The 22,282-nt window shown below is 38.8% G+C and overlaps 1 protein-coding gene across 1 annotated transcript in view; it reads left to right on the forward strand.

The window, feature by feature from the left end:
* The first annotated feature begins 874 nt into the window (after nt 1-874).
* The window catches only part of LOC102994048 (fatty acid desaturase 2-like protein FADS2B), a 40,819-nt gene continuing 19,411 nt past the window's right edge, over nt 875-22,282 (forward strand). Inside the window, 1 exon segment of the mRNA XM_055091376.1 lies at nt 875-901. Within this exon segment, the coding sequence (XP_054947351.1) occupies nt 875-901 (27 nt within the window).

The raw sequence follows: 22,282 nt of genomic DNA on the forward strand, positions 1-22,282 counted from the left end.
GCTTGGATGGGGAGAAAGGGAGTCCAGAGGAAAAATACATGAGTTAGAGAAAACTTAACTTACACCACTGCACACATATTGTGTTTAGGGTCTAAGTCTCTTATGACACTCTAAATATTTCTCTATAAAAGCAGAAAACCAGGGTTTAAAAAAACAACAACAACTATTTTCATGAAAAAAAGAAAAAAAAATATATATATGTATTTTTCTCTTCTGCTTCCCCAAGGTGAAATCAAGTTCAAAGATATTACTTTTCTTCAGGAGGGGAAAAAAAAAGAAAACTTCTCTCCAGAGACTTTGCAGAGGGAGAAAATAATTATGCTCCTTCTCTGATAAGATATGCAAACGAATTATGAGCAATTATCTGACACCAAGGTACAAGCAGCTGCAGGGCTGCTTTCACTCTGAGCCTGTATCTTAGAGAGGGCATGGTTCTTTGGTGTCTGTCTGTTGTGGAACAAAATCAGAGTGAGATCATAATAAGGCTGGAAAAACACCAAAAGTCTAATTAAATGTGAAAGGTCAATCTAGGGAGCAGGAAAGTGGCCTTTCTTTTAGAAAGGTTTTTAATTTTATTTAATTCTTAACTCCAAATGCTTCTATGAGGTAAGTCTTGCTGTTAAAGTTAAAAAAATAGATGCTTGCAAACTAGTATTCGGATAATTGAAGTGGGGAGACAACGCCCAGCATAGCCTGATCCCTGCTATGTAGGCAATGATAAAAGCAGCTAAAAATCAACTGAGCTTCCTCTACATATGTTTCATTGGGTACATCCATTTCATTCAAAAGATATGTCTTAGACATGAGGCATGTTTCTGGGTTCTTGGGATTCTGTGATAGAATCAGACAATGCCTTCTTCCCCTGGTGTTTATAATGAAGGAGACACAAAATGTCAATCAGGTAAGTAGGAAAAAAAATAAACTTAGATTTTAGCTAATGATAAGAAGTTATAAGGAACACAGTGGAGTGTCACTCTGGGACCTTATTTCAGAAGTCTGAGAGTTCTTCCATTGCATTACTGTAAGGCAGTGAAGAACTTTACAATGCTAATCTGAGATTAGCTGAAGATGGCAGAGTAGAAGGACATGGGCTCACCCCTTCTTACAAGAACACCAAAATCACAACCAACTGCTGAACAACTATAGACAAAAAAAACATTGGAACCTACCAAAAAAGATGCCCTACAGCCAAAGACAAAGAAGAAGCCACAACAAGATGGTAGGAGGGGCACAATCATGATAAAATAAAATCCCATACCCACTGGGTGGGCACCCCACAAACTGGAAAGTAATTATACCACAGAAGTTCTCCCACAGGAGTGAAAGTTCTGAGCCCCATGTCAAGCTTCCCAAACTGAGGGTCTGGCAAAAGGAGGAGGAGCCCCCAGAGACTCTGACTTTGAAGGTCAGCAGGGTTTGATCACAGGAATTCCACAGGACTGGGGAAAACAGAAACTCTACTCTTGGAGGGCTCACAGAAGGTCTCATGTGCACCAGGACCCAGTGGAAAAAAGCAGTGACCCCATAAGGGACTGGGCAAGACATGCCTGCTAGGATTGAAGGGTCTCCTGCAGAGGCTGGGGGTGGCTGTAGCTCAATGTGGGGACAAAGACAGTGGCAGCAGCAGTTCTGGAAGTACTCATTGACATGAGCCCTCCTGGAGGCCACCATTAGCCCACCAAACAGTCTGTAGGCACCAGTGTTGGAATGCCTCAGGCCAAACAACAAATAGGGTGGGAACACAGCCCCACCCATCAGCAGACAAGTGGCTTAAAGTCTTCCTGAGCATGGCTTTGTCCACCAGAGGGACAAGACCCAGCTCCACCCACTAGCAGGCAGGAACCAGTCCCTCCCACCAGGAAGCCTGCACAAGCCTCTTAGACAGTATCATTCACCACAGGGAAGACAGCAGAAGCAAGAAGAACTAGAATCCTGCAGAACAGAAACTGCAATCACAGAAAATTAGACAAAATGAGATGGCAGAAGAATATGTTCCAGATGAAGGAACAAGATAAAACCCCAGAAGAAAAACTAAGTGAGGTGGAGATAGGCAACCTACCAGAAAAAGAATTCAGAATAATGACACTGAAGATGATCGAGGATCTCAGAAAAAGAATGGAGGCAAGGATTGCGAGGATGCAAGAAATGTTTCACAAAGACCTAGAATAACTAAAGAACAAACAAACAGAGATGAATAATATAATAATTGAAATGAAAAATACACTAGAAGGAATCAACAGCAGAATAACTGAGGCAGAATGGATAAATGACATGGAAGACAGAATGGTGGAAATCACTGTGATGCAACAGAATAAAGAAAAAAGGATGAAAAGAAATGAAGGCAGTCTAAGAGACCTCTGGGACAACATTAAACACACCAATATTTGCATTATAGGGGCCTCAGAGGAGAATAGAGAAAGAACCTGAAAAAATATTTGAAGAGATAATAGCTGAAAACTTCCCTAACATGGGAAAGGAAACAGTCACCCAAGTCCAGGAAGCACAGAGAATACCAGGCAGGATAAACCCAAGGAGGAAAATGCTGAGACACAAAGTAATCAAACTGACAAAAATTAAAGACAAAGAAACAATATTAAAAGCAACAAGGGAAAAGCAACAAATAACATACAAGGGAACTCCCATAAGGTTACCAGCTGATTTCTCAGCAGAAACTCTGCAGGCTGAAGGGAGTTGCACGATATACTTAAAGTGATGAAAAGGAAGAACCTACAACCTAGAGTACTCTACCCAGCAAGGCTCTCATTCAGATTCAACAGAGAAATCAAAAGCCTTACACACCAGCAAAAGCTAAGAGAATTCAGCACCACCAAACCAGCTTTGCAACAAATGCTAAAAGAACTTCTCTAAGTGGAAAAGAAAAGATCAACTGACAAAAATTAAAGACAAAGAAACAATATTAAAAGCAACAAGGGAAAAGCAACAAATAACATACAAGGGAACTCCCATAAGGTTACCAGCTGATTTCTCAGCAGAAACTCTGCAGGCTGAAGGGAGTTGCACGATATACTTAAAGTGATGAAAAGGAAGAACCTACAACCTAGAGTACTCTACCCAGCAAGGCTCTCATTCAGATTCAACAGAGAAATCAAAAGCTTTACACACCAGCAAAAGCTAAGAGAATTCAGCACCACCAAACCAGCTTTGCAACAAATGCTAAAAGAACTTCTCTAAGTGGAAAAGAAAAGATCACAACTAGAAACAAGAAAATTATGAATGGAAAAGCTCACCAGTAAAGGCAAACATACAGTAAACGTAGGAAATCATCTGCACACAACTATGATATCAGAACCAGCAATTGTGAGAAGAGGGGAGCACAAATGCAGGATATTGGAAATGCATTTGAAATGAAAAGACCAGCAACTTAAAACAATCTTGTTTATATATAGACTGCTATATCAAAACCTCATGGTAACTGCAAACCAAAAATCTACAACAGATACATACACAAAAAAGAAAAAGGAATCCAAACACAACACTAAAGTTAGTCATCAAATCACAAGAGAAGAGAACAAAAGAGGAAGAGGAGAAAAGAGACCTACAAAAACAAATCCAAAACAATTAACAAAATGGCAATAAGAACATACATATCAATAATTACCTAAAACATAAACGATTAAATGCTCCAACCAAAAGATACAGAATGGTTGAATGGATACAAAAACAAGACCCATATATATGCTACCTACAGGAGAACCACTTCAGATCTAGGGACACATGCAGACTGAAAGTGAGGGCATGGAAAAAGTTATCCCATGCAAATGGAAATCAGAAAGCTGGAGTAGCAATACTCATATCACAAAAAATAGACTTTAAAATAAAGACTGTTACAAGAGACAAAGAAGGACACTACATAATGATCAAGGAATCAATCCAAAACAAAGATATAACAATTGTAAATATATATGCACCCAACATAGGAACACCCCAATATATAAGGCAAATACTAACAGCCATAAAAGGAGAAATCAACAGTAACACAATAACAGTGGGGGAATTCAATACCCCACTCTCATCAATGGACAGATTATCCAGACAGAAAATCAATAAGGAAACACAGGCCTTAAAAATGACATATTGGACCAGATAGACTTAATTGATGTTTATAGAATATTCCATCCTAAAGCAGCAGAATGCACGTTCTTCTCATGTGCACGTGGAACATTCTCCAGGACTGACCATATGCTGGGCCACAAAGCAAACCTCAGTAAATTTAAGAAAATTGAAATCATATCAAGCATCTTTTCCAACCACTACGCTGTGAGATTAGAAATCAACTACAAGAAAAAAACTGTAAAAACCACAAACACATGGAGGCTAAACAATATGCTACTAAACAACCAATGGATCACTGAAGAAATCAAAGAGGAAATAAAAACATTACCTAGAGACAAATGAAAATGAAAGCACAATGACACAAAACCTACGGGATGCAGCAAAAGCAGTTCTAAGAGGGAAGTTTATAGCAATACAATATCTTACCTCAGGAAACAAGAAAAATCTCAAATAAACAACATAACATTACACCTAAAGCAACTAGAGAAAGAAAAACTAACAAAACCCGAAGCTAGCAGAAGGGAAGAAATCATAAAAATCAGAGCAGAAATAAATAGAAATGAAGAAAACAATAGAAAAGATCAATGAAACTAAAACTTGGTTCTTTGAGAAGATAAAAAAAATTGATAAACATTTAGCCAGACTCATCAAGAAAAAAAGGGAGAGGGCTCAAACAATAAAATTGGAAATGAAAAAGGAGAAGTTACAACGGGCACCACAGAAATCATAAGAGACTACTACAAGCAAATATATGCCAATAAAATGGACAACCTGGAAGAACTGGACAAATTCTTAGAAAGGTACAATCTCCCAAGACTGAACCAGGAAGAAATAGAAAATATGAACAGACAAATCACAAGTACTGAAATTGAAACTGTGATTATAAAACTCCCAATATATGCCACATCTTTATCCATTCATCTGTCTCTCAATGGGCATGTAGGTTGCTTCCATACCTTGGCTATTAAAAATAATGCTGCAATGAGCATTGGGGTGCATGTATCTTCTTTGAGTTAGCGTTTTTGTTTTCTTTGGATATATACCCAGGATTAGAATTGCTGATTTGTGTGATAGTTCTATTTTTACTTTTTTGAGGAACCTCCACACTGTTTTCCACAGAGGTCAGAAATTGAAGAAAGATTCCTTTATAAAATATCCAAAGACTCTGCCCAAGCTGAGGGGGGAAATGGAGGGTCATTAGGATGCCGCTTGACAATAAACTGACATCTAATAAAATTAGTCATAGTTCAATGACACTGTGTCAAAACAGAAAGAGCTTCAGCTATGAAGCCAGCTACAACAAAGTCCAAATCCTCACCCAGTCACTTTCCAGTTGTGTGACTTTGAGCAGGTTTCTATCTATTCTGAATCTCACCTGTGAAATGGGGCTAAGGGTCAAATGTTAAGACTGATTAAGAAATTGCAATTAACATTATGGAACAGAGTAGTTATGCAATAAAAGGTAAAAACCACAACTACAAGAATCAGAAAATCAACTGCAGTGCTGAATGCATAGGCATGAAACCGCCACTTGCAACAGCAAACGCTTCTTAGAAAACCAAGGTTTGGGTCTTTATTTTGTCACCTGAAGAGTTTCTTAGGCCTTCAGAAATCACCTTTTGCCCTTCATGAGAATTTATTTAGCAGGCTTTGCAATTATCATCAGATTTAAAGACTACGTAAATGACACAAGAAGGTAAACAGCACATCAAAAAAAAAATGAGTGCACCTATAATTAAAGACCTAAGGACACTTCTAATAAAGGTGAGAAAGAATGAAAGAACAATCAGGGGTAACACTGAAATGAGCCACAAGGCTTGGCACTGCTCAGATGAGGTGGGAGTTGGGGGTTATTTTAAGCGGGCCTTGCACCCATCCCCTCTGCCCCTCCATCACAGAGAATATATGACAGAGTAGAGTCTGAACATCTCTGGGTCTTAATTATCCACTGGACCATGCATTCACTCTGTAAGCAAATACTGAACACTAGTTAGTGCCCAGTTTGAAAAATGCAGAAGTGAAAAAGACATGATCCCTGCCTTTAAACAACTGATGATCTAGTGGAGGAAAGAGACAACGGTGGTGCCAAGAACACAAAAAAAGATGTGACAATAGCAGTAATCTCACCGTGCTGAAGGGACAGCGAGAACACAGAGAAGGAGTTTCAGCTCCATCAAAGTTGAGCATGAAAAAATAAAAGTGCTGCTTAAACTGAGTTTTGAAGATTGAATAGGAGTCACCTGGAAAGGAAGGATGGTGTGCACAAGCAAAGGCACAGTGACCTCTTTGTGACTGCATACATAGTCTAGTGCAGAAAATGCAGAAGGGTAGCAGATGGTAAACAACTGTGAGCAGAGATCACTCACTCTCCCTTTCTTGTGTATCATCTAAGAATGCCTAGTAGGATGCTTGGCACACATGTTCTCAGGAGATGAGTGTTTATTATGAAACCTCATGTTAGCTGAAGACTTAATCCCATATGTGATACAGAGCAGAGTCAGAAGGAAGAACACTGAAGAACTAACTTATCAGAACAAGGAAAACAGACATGGCTTCTTTTTATCTAGGAGCTGGAAGGAATCTCAGATATTATCTAATGCAGCATTTCTTTCTTTTTTTTTTTTCTATGCAGCATTTCTTAACTTGGCATCCTCAACTACTCTATGAAAAATTTTGTTTTCATTCAAATATTTTAAAATATTACATATATATATATATATATTAGGATGACCAACTTATGATCAAGTTCTGCCATGCAATTTTGGTACTCAAGTTTTCTGTTTGTGGTTTTGAACATCTTGACTCCCAAAGATCAGCCAAAATAATAGCTTTTGACTTCTAATTCAGTATTCTTTGGGATACCCAAGTCCTTGTTTTTGAGAACAACTTTAATGCAATCACTCAGTGTGAGATGAGGCTGTGGAGACCCTGAAAAGAGAAATGGTTTTGTGATGCATTCAGCTAATCAGTAATGAGGATTAGAACCCCAGATGTCTGGATTAATATTTGATTTATCACAGTTTAGCCATCACCCATTTGAATAGGTAGTCACCAGTCCCATGATTTTCAGGATCTCTAAATACAGACCCAAGTTCATAATTCATAACGGTGCAATTTACCTTTACAGTCAGAGTTTCAGCTTCCAGTTTATTTTGGATTAAGTTTGTGCCCTATCTCTCTGAAAAGCAAGCAAAAAGGGTCAGGATAAACGACTCCATCTTATGATAATAAAAACAGTTTAAAAAAAAATCCACATTCTCTGATCTTCTCATATTACAGATTCATGACTTCACACATAAAGGAGGGATTTGTCTTCTGTTCTAATGAGATGGTACCATGAAACTTCTGCACCTAAAGTAAAGATTGCTCTTTTCTCCATTGAAGGAAGGTGGTAACTGCTTTCTTACCAGTAAATTTTAAAAGTAGAGCAAGCAATCAGTTTGTGCTGTCCTTTACATATATTTAATACTTAACCAGTGGCCCCTGAATGACTGGCAAATTGATGTTATCTAAAATACATTTAATGCAATAAAAAGTCTAGCTAGAACTGGGAGATGAGTGAACCACATGGTATGGGAAGTCATGAAACTCTAAAAACCTAGTTGTTCAGTAGAATCACCTGGGGAACTTTCAGAAAATGCAGAATCTGGAACCCCATCCCAGACTAACTGAATCAGAAATTCCACAGGCTGACACCCAGAATTTACAAAAGTTCTCCAGGTAACTTATGATTATCTAATCCACCCAAATAAACTCTGGCAATATTTTTCAGAGCAGAAGATTCTAAGTTAAAATGATGGAATCAGCTATGGCAATCCATTATAATCCTACATGAGATATAAGAACTTCCAGGATAAAGGTAATTGGGACCTGCTATTCCTTTCCTTCCTCCAGGTATTTCATTTTCTCAGGACTCAGCTCATTTGTCCATTAAACAAATAATTTTTAAATGCCTACTCTGCTAGACCTGAGAATATAATAGTGAACATAGTATAAATAGCCATTTTCTCATGAAGTCTATTGCTGTCAGTCACTGGAGTATGACAAGAGTTCTATCCAGGAAAATTTCCTGAATTTATTAACTTGACCTTTTTTTCCTGGTATTTCCTCACTTTTCACACTTGCTATAGACAAGCCTTTGGGCTTCCTGGTCCAAATGGTGGAAAGCAACTGTTGTCATCAGCTCTTAAATTTACATGTCTTCCATTCAAGATAATAGCCAATGCCAAAAGAAGTTCACTGGCTCAGCTGGGGCTGGGTGGCTCTCCTGAATCAGCCACTATGGCTCAGAGGATAAAGGTCACATTAAAGAGACATAGTTGCTCCAACAGAACTACATCATCAGAGGTTGGGGCAATTCCATTAGAAAGAGATGATGGATAGACAATCTGATACATTTCGACAACACTTCTCTGAGGACAGTTCATGCACTTCAGCACATAATGCTGTGCCATTCATCTGGGCTGCTTACTGTCTGAATTTTGGCTCTGCTCAGATAATGAAACTATTATAGTCATTCTTTCATTATTCGCTCATAAAACATTTATTAGGCATTGACCTGGTCCTGGTCCTGAGGATAAGAAGAAGACAGAATCCTGTAGTTCCTCTTGGAGCTCAGAGTTTAGTGATGGAGGCAAACACATAGACACATAATGATAAATTAGTGTGATAACAAAATATACTAAGTACCAAGAAAACACAAGAGAGTTAGAGAAATCGTCACATATTTCCTTCAGTGGGTCTTACTGGATACATAGAAGTTTTCCAGGGTAAGTAAAGTGAGAAGACTCCCAAACAAAGCATACTATAAAAACAAAGTTAAGATCTGTGCAGGAGAAGGAAGTTTCACGGTTGAGAAGTGTAACTATGGCTAAAAGATTAGTCATTGAGTAAGTGATTTCCCAGCCCTACCACTATGAGCTCTGTAAATATGGGCAAGTTACTAAAGCTTTCTGTACTTGTCTCATAGGATTGTTGTGAGGATTAACTTTTCTAATGCATGTGAAGTGTTTAGAATAGTGCTGACACACCTTGGGTTCTTAATAAATGTTTTACTATTGTTACCATCATCAAATCACTATCACCATTATTTCAAACAAATGTGCTACTCCTGGATGTGTTTATTTTACCTGTGAGAGGAGAGCCCATTTTGTTCATCATCATACCACAAAGATCATGATTTGGACTTGGCCCAGGTTGCAAAGGAGTAAGTTCAAAGATCACGCGCATTAGGTTGCTGACAAGGTCATGGTAGATACCATAGGATTAGCAGAGGGAATTCCATTCCCCACAAAACCACATGCTGCTTATACATAGTTGTATTCTCCCATTATGAGGTACCAATTCTATTTGGTTCCATAATAGACTTTTACTGGCTACATCTGTCATTCAGCCCAGTCCCCACCATGGAGTCTGTAAACCAGAATCCAACCTCATTCTTACTGAATAATGTTCCAAAGCATGAGACAATCTTAAAAAACACAACATCACACCACTGGGACAGCTAAATTCCAACTTTAGAACTATTTCCTGCATATTCTTAGGACTTTGGCTCAAGGGATGAGACCAATGTCCCCTTAGGTTTTGGTAGGAGTTACAGAATTATTTCTAAACCTTCCAGTCCTTTCCCTGTCTCTTCAGTCAATTACCAACCATGAGGACAGTAACATTTTGAACCAGAAAGTCCATCCCAAAGCTACTATCTTTGCTGATTCTTTCACATTTTCTTCTGGCTTGGCCAAGGACTCCAACCTTTTCAGGCTTGCTTCTTCCGTGCAAAGAATGCTCTTCCTGATAAAATCTGCCAGTCACTGTATAGGTGGTTAGAATTGCATATATAAAAGTTGTGGTCTCTGCCCCTTAGTAAGTGTTCCTGTGTGAAAGTCAGATGATTAAAGTAGACACATACAACATAGTAGGGATCAGCATAAGGCTGCACAAAATAGGCACTCAACAAGCGCATGCTCAACTGAATTAAGTTTATTTATTGCACTGAGCCATAAAAAACTAATTATATTTGACTGGCTTGACATCCAAAAAATGGCAATTATGTATGATACAACCTAATGAGGATTCTGATGGGATTAAGCTTTGGGTATTATAGGAGTACGGGGAAATGATTACGTGGACCAAAGACCTGGCTTTTTATAATTCAACTTTTTTTGCCTGGTTAGAAAAGCAATATATCAGAGAAGAATCTTGAAAAATAAATTCAGTTGCACAATCTCTCCATTTCCACTGCTACTCCTCTTATGCAATCCATCATCACCTCTCACATGGACTACTGCAAAAGCTTCCTTACTGGTCTCTCTGATTTCATTCTTCTCTAATTTCTTTCTAAACAATATCCAGATGAATGATCTTTGAAACTCTCAGATCAGATCATGCTGCTCAGTTACTTAAAACTTTTCACTGGTGGGTAACCAGCTGTACCTTAAATAAAAGCCAGACTTTATCAAGGTACCAGCATGATCTTCTGTTACCTCTTTTACTCTTTCCATGCCATTGTCTGACTCTCACTCAAAGACTCAAAGACTCGCTAAGCCTTCATTTTCAGTTCCTCCAAAGAGCTTTTTATTATATCTGTGGCTCAGGTCTCAGAAGATTTCTCATTTAAAGAATAACAAACAAGTTATATAAGAGGGCAGAACAAGATGACAGAGTAGGAAGATCCTGACCTCAGTTCCTCCCACAGACACACCAAAATTACAACTACACCTAGAGAAACTATCTCTGAGAATGACCCAAAGACTAGCAGAAAAGATTTTCCACAAATAAAGATAAAAAGAAAAAGCCACACTGAGACAGGTAGAACGGGCAGAGACTTGGTCTGGCTGGGATCTACACCCCTGGATGCTGTGACTCATAGGTAGGAGGGATATCACAACCTCAGAGAGCTTCCCTGAGGGTCAAGGGCTCCAAACCCCACATCAGACTCCCCAGCCCAAGGAACGTGCATCAGGAAGGTGAGCCTTCATAATGTCTGGCTTTGAAAACGAGTGGGGCTTACATTTGAGAAAAATGGAGGGCTGTAGGAAACCAAGAATCCATTCTTAAAGTGTGCATGCAAAAACGCACTTACTTCAAGTCCCAGTGCAGAGGCAGCAGTCTGAAAAGTAATTGGTCACATGAGAAAAAAGATTCATCAAGTAATTTTAGGGTGTGTGCTCAAAGGGCAGGGACCTATTGGAAATTTCACTGAATACATAAAGCAAATATTAACAGACATAAAGGGAGAAATTGACAGTAATACAATAATAGTAGGGACTTTAACAACCCACTTACATCAATGGACAGATAGTTCAGAGAGAAAATCAATAAGGAAGGATTGGCCTTAGATGACACATTACATCAGATGGAATCAATATATATACATAGAACATTCCATCCAAAAATGGCAGAATACATATTCTTTTCAAGTGCACAGGGAACATTCTCCAGGATAGATAATGTGTTAGGCCACAAAACAAGCCTTGGTGAATTTAAGAAAACTGAAACCATATCAAGCATCTTTTCAAACCACAGTGCTATGAGACTAGAAATCAACTAAAATAAAAAACTGAAAAAACCCATAAACACATGGAGGTTAACAACATGCTGTTAAACAACCCAGTGATTACTGAAGAAATCAAAAATACTTTAAGACAAATGAAAATGGAAACAAGATTTCAAAACCTATGGGATGCAACAAAGGCAGTTCCAAAAGGGATGTTTATAGCAATACAAGCCTACCTGAGGAAACAAGAAAATGTTAAATGAGCAATCTAACCTTACACCTAAAGAAACTAGAAAAAGAAGAACAAACAAAACCTGAAGTTAGTATAAAGAAGCAAATAATAAAGATCAGAATGAACTAAATGAAATAAACACTAAAAAATTAGAAAAGGTCAAGGAAACTAAGAGCTGGATCTTTGAATATAAACAAAATTGATAAACCTTTAGCAAGACTCACCAAGGAGAAAAAAAAGACAGAAAACTCAAATAAGTAAAATCAGAAGAGAAAGAGGAGAAATTACAACTGATACCACAGAAATATAAAGGATCATAAGAGATTACCAAAAACAATCATATGCCAATAAAATGGGCAACATAGAAGAAACTGATGAATTCCTACAAACAATCTCCCAAGACTGAATCAGGAAGAAATAGAAAATCTGAACAGACCAATTAACAGTAAGGAAATTGAATCAGTAATCAAAAGACTACCAAAAATCAAAAGTCCAGGACCAGACAGCTTCACAGGTAAATTCTACCAAACATTTAAAAAAGAGTTAATGCCTATCTTTAACCTATTCCCCCAAATTGAAGAAAGAATGCTTCCAAACTCATTCTATGACTAACATTACACTGTTACCAAAACCAAATAAAGACAATACAAAAATTGAAAATTCCAGGCCAATATCCCTGATGAACATAGATGCAAAAATCCTCAGCAAAATATTAGCAAACTCAATTCAATAATACATAACAGGGCTTCCCTGGTGGCACAGTGGTTGGGAGTCCACCTGCCGATGCAGGGGACACGGGTTCATGCCCCGGTCTGGGAGGATCCCACATGCTGCAGAGCGGCTGGGCCCGTGAGCCATGGCCGCTGAGCCTGCGCATCCGGAGCCTGTGCTCCGCAACGGGAGAGGCCACAACAATGAGAAGCCCGCGTACCGCAAAAACACACACACACACAAAAAAACAACAACAAACTAGTGAATATAACAGAAAAGAAGAAGATTCACAGATATAGAGGACAGACTAGTGGTTACCAGTGGGAGGTGGGAGAGGCAATACAGGGAGGAAGTGGCAAGTACAAACTGTTGGGTGTAAGATAGGCAAGGATGTATTGTACAACATGAGAAATATAGCCAATATTTTGGAATAACTGTAAATGGAAAATAAAATTGTGCAAGAAATAAGAAATTTAAAAAGTTAAAAAAATATATAATATTGAAAAATATAAACAAAAATTAACTAAAACAAAAAATACCAAACAAAAGGATAAAGGAGTCAAGAGGATCCCATCCTATAAATTAGTCCTAATTTCTGGACTTACCCTCTATGAACATTTACTGGCCTAAAATAACTTTATCATTTGTTCAACATATTGTGATCTTCCCAGGACAGATTGGGACCATAAGGAATTTTCTGGATACATAGATACATTCAAGTCCTTGGAGACTTTCTGATCACTCCAAGATCTTAGTTTCTTAATACAATTTTTTATTAACATTAACCAAGTACCTGATTTCAGGGTAGAGGCAGAAAAAGTGAATCTGGGACATCTTTTTGTGCCAGGAATTAAGGATGTGCTCAAAGTTTGATGTGGATATATCAAAAGGACAAGAAGTCAGCTCAAAAGGGCTTTCTTTGGCCATAATTGTTAAAATTTACAAAAGGAATAATGATTGGAATGGATTAAAGTTCATGGGTTTAAAAAGAATCCATTAGTCCTTATATAAAAATAGAAAGATAGATGATAGATAGATAGATAGATAGATAGATAGATAGATAGCCAATAGATAATGTCCTTGTGCGTGCAATGTGGAAGAGGTAAAGTAAATGTCATAAAAAATCTTTTTGCAGTTTATCTTTACATTTTTTACGTCACTTTTCATTTTATTTTCACATCTTTATTAGAGTATAAATGCTTTACAATGTTGTGTTAGTTTCTATTTTTTTGGTTACTTTTGTTTTTATTTTTTATTTCTTAACATCTTTATTGGAGTATAATTGCTTAACAATGGTGTCTTGGTTTCTGCTGTATAACAAAGTGAATCAGCTACACGTATACATATATCCCCGTATCCCTTCCTTCCTGCGTCTCCCTCCTACCCTCCCTATCCCACCCTCCCGATCCCATCCCTCTAGGTTGTCACAAAGCACTGAGCTAATCTCCCTGTGCTATGTGGCTGCTTCCCACTAGCTATTTTACATGTGGTAGGGTATATATATGCCCATGCCACTCTCTCACTTCGTCCCAGCTAACCCTTCCCCCTCCCAGTGTCCTCAAGTCCATTCTCTATGTCTGCGTCTTTATTCCTGTCCTCCCCCTAGGTTCATCAGAACCATTTTTAAAATTTCTATATATATCTGTTAGCATACAGTATTTGCTTTTCTCATTCTGACTTACTTCACTCTGTATGACAGACTCTAGGTCCATCAACCTCACTACAAATAACTCAATTTCGTTTCTAAGAATTTGTCCATTTCTTCCAGGTTGTCCATTTTATTGGCATATAGTTGTTTGTAGTAATCTCTCATGATACTTTGTATTTCTGCATGTCCTCTCCCTAGGTTCATCAGAACCATTTTTAAAATTTCTATATATATCTGTTAGCATACAGTATTTGCTTTTCTCATTCTGACCTACTTCACTCTGTATGACAGACTCTAGGTCCATCAACCTCACTACAAATAACTCAATTTCGTTTCTAAGAATTTGTCCATTTCTTCCAGGTTGTCCATTTTATTGGCATATAGTTGTTTGTAGTAATCTCTCATGATACTTTGTATTTCTGCAGTGTCAGTTGTTACTCCTCCTTTTTCATTTCTAATTCTAGTGATTTGAGTCTTTTCCCTTTCTTTCTTGATGGCTGTGGCTAATGGTTTATCAATTTTGTTTAACTTCTAAAAGAACCACCTTTTAGTTTTGTTGATCGTTGCTATCATTTCCTTCATTTCTTTTTCATTTATTTCTGACCTGATCTCTATGATTACTTTCCTTCTGCTAAATTTGTTTTTTTTTTTTTTTGTTCTTCTTTCTCTAACTGCTTTAAGTGTAAGGTTAGGTGGTTTATTTGAGATTTTTCTTGTTTCTTAAGGTAGGATTGTATTGCTATAAACTTCCCTCTTAGAACTGCTTTTGCTGCATCCCATAGGTTTTGGGTTGTCGTGTTTTCATTGTCATTTGTTTCTAGGTATTTTTTAATTTCCTCTTTGATTTCTTCAGTTATTTACAGTTGTTATATCTTCTTGAATTGATCCCTTGATCATTATGTAGTGTCCTTCTTTGTCTCTTGTACTAGTCTTTATTTTAAAGTCTATTTTGTCTGATATGAGAATTGCTACTCCAGCTTTGTTTTGACTTCCATTTGCATGGAATAACTTTTTCCATCATCTCACTTTCAGTCTGTACGTATCCCTAGGTCTGAAGTGGGTCTCTGGTAGACAGCATATATATGGGTCCTGTTTTTGTATCCATTTAGCCAATCTATGTCTTTTGGTTGGAGCATTTAATCTATTTACATTTAAGGTAATTATCGATATGTATGTTCCTATAACCATTTTGTTAATTGTTTTGGGTTTATTATTGTAGGACTTTTGCTCCGCTTGTGTTTCCTGCGTAGAGAATTTCCTTTAGCATTTCATGTAAAGCTAGTTTGGGGGTGCTGAATTCTCTTAGTTTTTCCTTGTCTGTAAAGGTGTTAATTTCTCCATCAAATCTTCATGAGATCCTGGTTGGGTAATCTTGGTTGTAGGTTTTTCCCTTTCATCACTTTATATATGTCCTGCCACACCCTTCTGGCTTGTAGAGTTTCTGCTGAAAGAACAGCTGTTAACCTTATGGGGATTCCATTGTATGTTATTTGTTGCTTTTCCCTTGCTGCTTTTAATATTTTTTCTTTGTACTTAATTTTTGATAGTTTGATTAACATGTGTCTTGGCATGTTTCTCCTTGGCTTTAGCCTGTATGGGACTCTCTGTGCTTCTTGACTTGATTGACTATTTCCTTTCCCATATTAGGGAAGTTTTCAATTATAATCCTTCAAATATTTTCTCAGTCTCTTTTTTTTTCTCTTCTTCTTCTGGGACCCCTATAATTCGAATGTTGGTGCCTTTGATGTTGCCCCAGAGGTCTCTGAGACTGTCCTCAATTCTTTTCATTCTTTTTTCTTTATTCTGCTCTGCAGTAGTTATTTCCACTATTTTATCTCCCAGGTCGCTTCCCCCTTCTTCTGCCTCAGTTATTCTGCTACTGATTCCTTCTAGAGAACGTTTAATTTCATTTATTGTGTTGTTCATCATTGTTTGCTCTTTAGTTCTTCTAGGTCCTTGTTAAACATTTCTTGTATTTTCTCCATTCTATTTCAAAGATTTTGGATATCTTTACTATCATTACCCTGAATTCTTTTTCAGGTAGACTGCCTATTTCCTCTTCATTTGTTTGGTCTGATGGGGTTTTACCTTGCACCTTCATCTGCTGCATATTTCTCTGTCTTCCCATTTTGCTTAACTTACTGTGTTTGGGGTCTCCTTTTCACAGGCTGCAGGTTCATAGTTCCCATTGTTTTTGGTGTCTGCCTCCAGTGGGTAAGGTTGGTTCACTGGGTTGTGTAGGCTTCCTGGTGGAGGGAACTGGTGCCTGTGTTCTGGTGGTTGAGGCTGGATCTTGTCATTCTGCTGGGCAGGAGCACTTCTGGTGGTGTGTTTTGGGGTGTCTGTGAACTTAATATGATTTTAGGCAGCCTCTCTGCTAATGGGTGGGGTTGTGTTCCTATTTTGCTAGTTGTCTGGCATAGAGTGTCCAGCACTGGAGCTTGCAGGTCATTGAGTGGAGCTGGGTCTTAGCTTTCAGACATAGATCTCTGGGAGAGCTCTCGCCTATTGACATTATGAGGGGCCGGGAGGTCTCTGGTAGACCAATGTCCTGAACTTGGCTCTCCCACTTCAGAGGCTCAGGCTTGACACCTGCCTGGAGCACCAAGACCCTGTCTGCCACACAGCTCGGAAGAAAAGAAAGAAAAGAAAAAAAAAAGAAACAAAATAAAATAAAGTTATTAAAATAAAAAATTTAAAAAATATTATTAAAATAAAAAGGTAATTAAAAATAAAAAAAGAGAGCAACCAAAGCAATAAACAAATCTACCAATGATAACAAGCACTAAAAAGTACACTAAAAAAACGGACAGACAGAACCCTAGGACAAATGGTAAAAGCAAAGCTATACAGACAAAATCACACAAAGAAGCATACACATAAACACTTACAAAAAGAGAAGAAGGAAAAAAATATATATATATGTATATTTTAAAAGGAAGAGAGCAACCAAATCAATAAACAAATCTAACAATGATATTAAACTCTAAATACTAAACCAAAATAAACATAAAACTAGAAAAAAATAGACATAGAAAGCAAACACCAAGTCTACAGTTGCTCCCAAAGTCAACCACCTCAGTTTTGAGATGATTCGTTGTTTATTCAGGTATTCCACAGATGCAGGGTACATTAAGTTGATTGTGGAGATTTAATCTGCTGCTCCTGAGGCTGCATGGAGAAATTTCCCTTTCTCTTCTTTGTTCACAGAGCTCCTGGGGTTCAGCTTTGGGTTTGGCCCTGCCTCTGCATGTAGGTCACCCTCTGGCGTCTGTTCTTCACCTAGACAGGAGGGGGTTGAAGGAGTGGCTGATTTGGGGGCTCTGGCTCACTCAGGCCGGGGGGAGGGAGGGGTATGGAATGCGGGGCGAGCCTGCGGCGGCAGAGGCCAACCTGACGTTGCAATAGCCTGAGGCGCATGTGTTCTCCTGGGGAAGTTGTCCCTGGATCATGGGACCCTGGCAGTGGCAGACTGCACAGGATCCTGGGAGGAGAGGTGTGGACAGTGACCTGTGCTTGCACACAGGATTCTTGGTGGCTGCAGCAGCAACATTAGCGTTTCGTGACCATTGCTGGTGTCCACGCTGATAGCCGTGGCTCGTGCCCATCTCTGGAACTCGTTTAGGCTATGCTCTCAATCCCCTCTCCTCGCGCACCCTGAAACAACGGTCTCTTGACTCTTAGGCAGTTCCAAACATTTTCCTGGACTCCCTCCTGTCTAGCTGTGGTGCACTAGCTCCCTTCAGGCTGTGTTTACAAAGCCAACCCTAGTTCTATCCCTGGGATCTAAACTCCTAAGCCTGAGCCTTAGCTCTCAGCCCCCACCTGCCCCAGTGGGTGAGCAGACAAGCCTCTCAGGCTGGTGAGTGCTGGTTGGCACTGATCCTCTGTGCGGGAATCACTCCGCTTTGCCCTCTGCACCCCTGTTGCTGTGCTCTCCTCCATGGCTCCAAAGCTTCCCCCCACCCACACCCCATCTCTGCCACTGAAGGGGCTTCTGAGTCTGTGGAAACTTTTCCTCCTTCACAGCTCCCTCCCAGAGGTGCAGGTACCATCCTTATTCTTTTGACTCTGTTTTTCCTTTTTTCTTTTGCCCTACCCAGGTACGTGGGGAGTTTCTTTCTTTTCAGGAAGTCTGAGGTCTTCTGCTAGTGTTCAGTAGGTGTACTGTAGGGGTTGTTCCACATGTAGATTAATGGTATATTTGTGGGTAGGAAGGTGATCTCCATGTCTTACTCCTCCGCCATCTTGAAGGTCCTCTTGTGTTGGTTTCTGCTGTTCAACAAAGTGAATCAGCTATATGTATACATATATCCCCATATCCCCTCCCTCTTGAGCTTCCCTCTCACCCTCCCTATCCCATCCCTCTAGGTGGTCACAAAGCACTGAGCTAATCTCCCTGTGCTATGCAGCAGCTTCCCACTAGCCATCCATTTTACATTTGGCAGTGCATATACGTCAATGCTACTCTTTCACTTCATCCCAGCTTACCCTTCCCCACCATGCCCTCAAGTCTGTTCTCTATGTCTACTTCTTTATTCCTGCCCTGCCACTAGGTTCATCAGTACTGCTTTTTCAGGTTTTTTTTTTTTCTCTTTCTGACTTACTTCACTCTGTATGACAGATTGTACGTCCATCCACCTCACTACAAATAACTGTTTCGTTCCTTTTTATGGCAGAGAATTATTCCATTGTATATATGTGCCACATCTTTATCCAATCATCTGTTGATGGACATTTAAGTTGCTTCCATGTCCTGGATATTGTAAATAGAGCTGCAATGAACATTGTGGTACATGACTCTTTTTGAATTATGGTTTTCTCAGGGTATATGCCCAGTAGTGGGATTGCTGGGTCACATGGTAGTTCTATTTTTAGTTTTTTAAGGAACCTCCATACTGTTCTCCATAGTGGCTGTGTCAATTTACATTCCCACCAACAGTGCAAGAGGGTTCCCTTTTCTCCACACCCTCTCCAGCATTTATTGTTTGTAGATTTTTTGATGATGGCCATTCTGACTGGTGTGAGGTGATACCTCATTGTAGTTTTGATTTGCATTTCTCTAATGATTAGTGATGTTGAGCATCTTTTCATGCATTTGTTGGCCATCTGTATGTCTTCTTTGGAGAAATGTCTATTTAGGTCTTCTGCCCAGTTTTGGACTGGGTGGTTTGTTTTTGTGATATTGATTTGCATGAGCTGTTTGTATATTTTGGTGATTAATCCTTTGTCAGTTGTTTCATTTGCAAATATTTTCTCCCATTCGGTGGGTTGTCTTTTCGTCTTGTTTATGGTTTCCTTTGCTGTGCAAAAGCTTTTAAGTTTCATTAGGTCCCATTTGTTTATTTTTCTTTTTATTTTCCTTACTGTAGGAGGTGGGTCAAAAAGGATCTTGCTGTGATTTATGTCATAGAGTGTTCTCCCTATGTTTTCCTCTAAGAGTTTTACAGTGTCTAGCCTTACATTTAGGTCTTTAATCCATTTTGAGTTTATTTTTGTGTATGGTGTTAGGGAGTGTTCTAATTTCATTGTTTTGCATGTAGCTGTCCAGTTTTCCCAGCACCACTTACTGAAGAGGCTGTCTTTTCTCCATTGTATATTCTTTCCTCCTTTATCAAAGATAAGGTGACCATATGTGCATGGGTTTATCTCTGGGCTTTCTATCCTTTTCCAATGATCTGTATTTCTGTTTTTGTGCCAGTACCAGTCTTAACTAATGTAGCTCTGTAGTATAGTCTGAAGTGGAGCATGCTATATCTCTCCATCTCTTTATGTTATCTTTGATTTCTTTCATCAGTGTTTTATAGTTTCCTGAGTACAGGACTTTCGCCTCCTTAGGTAGGTTTATTCCTAGGTATTTTATTCTTTTTGTTGCAATGGTAAATGGGATTGTTTCCTTAATTTCTCTTTCTTATCTTTCATTGTTAATGTATAGGAATGCAAGAGATTTCTGTGCATTAATTTTGTGTCCTGCAAGCTTACCAAATTCGTTGATTATTTCTAATAGTTTTCTGGGGGCATCTTCAGGATTTTCTATGTATAGTATCATGTCATCAGCAAACAGTGACAGTGTTACTTCTTTTCCAATTTGTATTCCTTTTATTTCTTTTCCTTCTCTGATTGCTGTGGCTAGGACCTCCAATACTTTGTTGAACAATAGTGGTGAGAGTGGACATCCTTGTCTTGTTCCTGATCTTAGAGGAAATGCTTTCACTTTTTCACCATGGAGAATGATGTTTGCTGTGAGTTTGTTGTATATGGATTTTATCATATTGAGGTAGGTTCCCTCTATTCCCACTTTCAGGAGAGTTTTTATCATATTTGTGTGTTTAAATTTTGTCAAAAGCTTCTTCTACATCTATTGAAATGATCATATGGTTTTTATTCTTTAATTTGTTAATATAGTGTACCACATTGATTGTTTTGCATATATTGAAGAATCCTTGCATCCCTGGGATAAATTCCACTTGTTCATGGTGCATGATCCTTTTAATGTGTTGTTGGATTCTGTTTGCTAGTATTTTGTTGAAGACTTTTGCGTCTATGTTCATCAGTGATATTGGTCTATAATATTCTTTTTTTTGTGTGATATCTTTGTCTGCTCTTGGTGTCTGGGTGATGGTGGCCTCATAGAATGAGTTTGGGAGTGTTCCTCCCTCTGCCTTTTTTTGGAAGAGTTTAAGAAGGATAGGTGTTAACTCTTCTCTAAATGTTTGATAGAATTCACCTGTGAAGCCATCTGGTCCTGGACTTTTGTTTGTTGGAAGATTTTTAATCACAGTTCCAATTTCATTGCTTGTGATTGGTCTGTTCATATTGTCTGTTTCTTCCTGGTTCAGTCTTGGAAGGTTATACCTTTTTAAGAATTTGTCCATTTCTTCCAGGTTGTCCATTTTATTGGCATAGAGTTGCTTGTAGTAGTCTCTTATGATGTTTCGTATTTCTGCAGTGTCAATTGTAATCTCTCCTTTTCCTTTCTAATTTTACTGATTTGCAACCTCTCCCTTTTTTTCTTCATGAGTCTGGCTAAAGGTTTATCAATTTTATTTATCTCAAAGAACCAGCTTTTAGTTTTATCGATATTTGCTATGGTTTTCTTTGTTTCTATTTCATTTATTTCTGCCCTGATCTTTATGATTTCTTTCCTTCTACTAATTGTGGGTTTTCTTTGCTCTTCTTTTTCTATTTGCTTTAGGTGTAAAGTTAGACTGTTTATTTGATCTTTTTCTTGTTTATTGAGGTGACCTTGAATTGTTATGAACTTCCCTCTTAGAACTGCTTTTGCTGCATCCCACAGGTTTTGGATCATTGTGTTTTCATTGTCGTTTGTTTCTAGGTATTTTTTGATTTCCTCTTTGATTTCTACAGTGATCTCAATAATGTAACATAACATACCTGCTAAAATTAGAATTTTAAATTTTTAGGAGGAGAAGATTTATTTTTATTTCAAAAATTCTAATGTTTTTCTTACCCAATAAACTATTTGGCCCAATCCCTGGGACCTCATTAAGGAACCACCTTTCAAGAGAAGATGTGCCCTGTAAAGTCATGAGTAGGAATATTCTTAGAAGGGGTCTGGACACTTACTGCTGGGAAACTAGGGGAATCCAGCAAGCCTGATTAGTCCTGGAAGGGCTATGAAGAAATAAAGGAAAAGATGCAGAAGAATAGATAGAAGTAAAGAGAAAGAGTAAGCAAGGAAGGTCAGATGGCTCTGTTCAAGAGTTGAGGGCTGTAAAACGCAGACTGCTGGAAAAAGCAGATGGCAATGATGGCAGTTGGTCTTATCCCCCTTAACATATGCTCCAGGAGGGCAGGCACACTATCCTATGCACCCCTGCAATGCAGTGCCTAGCAGAGTGCCCAGCACATAGTTGGCCTTCAATAAGCATTTGTTGAATGAATGAAGGGCTGGCTGGCTTGCTGGCGGCTGGATGGATGGACAGATGAACAAACAATCCTAGGTAACAGTACAAAGACTGCTAAGTGGGCTTCCCTGGTGGCGCAGTGGTTGAGAGTCCGCCTGCCGATGCAGGGGACACGGGTTCGTGCCCCGGTCCGGGAAGATCCCATGTGCCGTGGAGCGGCTGGGCCCGTGAGCCATGGCCGCTGTGCCTGCGCG

Source organism: Physeter macrocephalus, chromosome 16 (assembly GCF_002837175.3).
Source record: "Physeter macrocephalus isolate SW-GA chromosome 16, ASM283717v5, whole genome shotgun sequence".
NCBI classification, from domain to species: domain Eukaryota; kingdom Metazoa; phylum Chordata; class Mammalia; order Artiodactyla; family Physeteridae; genus Physeter; species Physeter macrocephalus.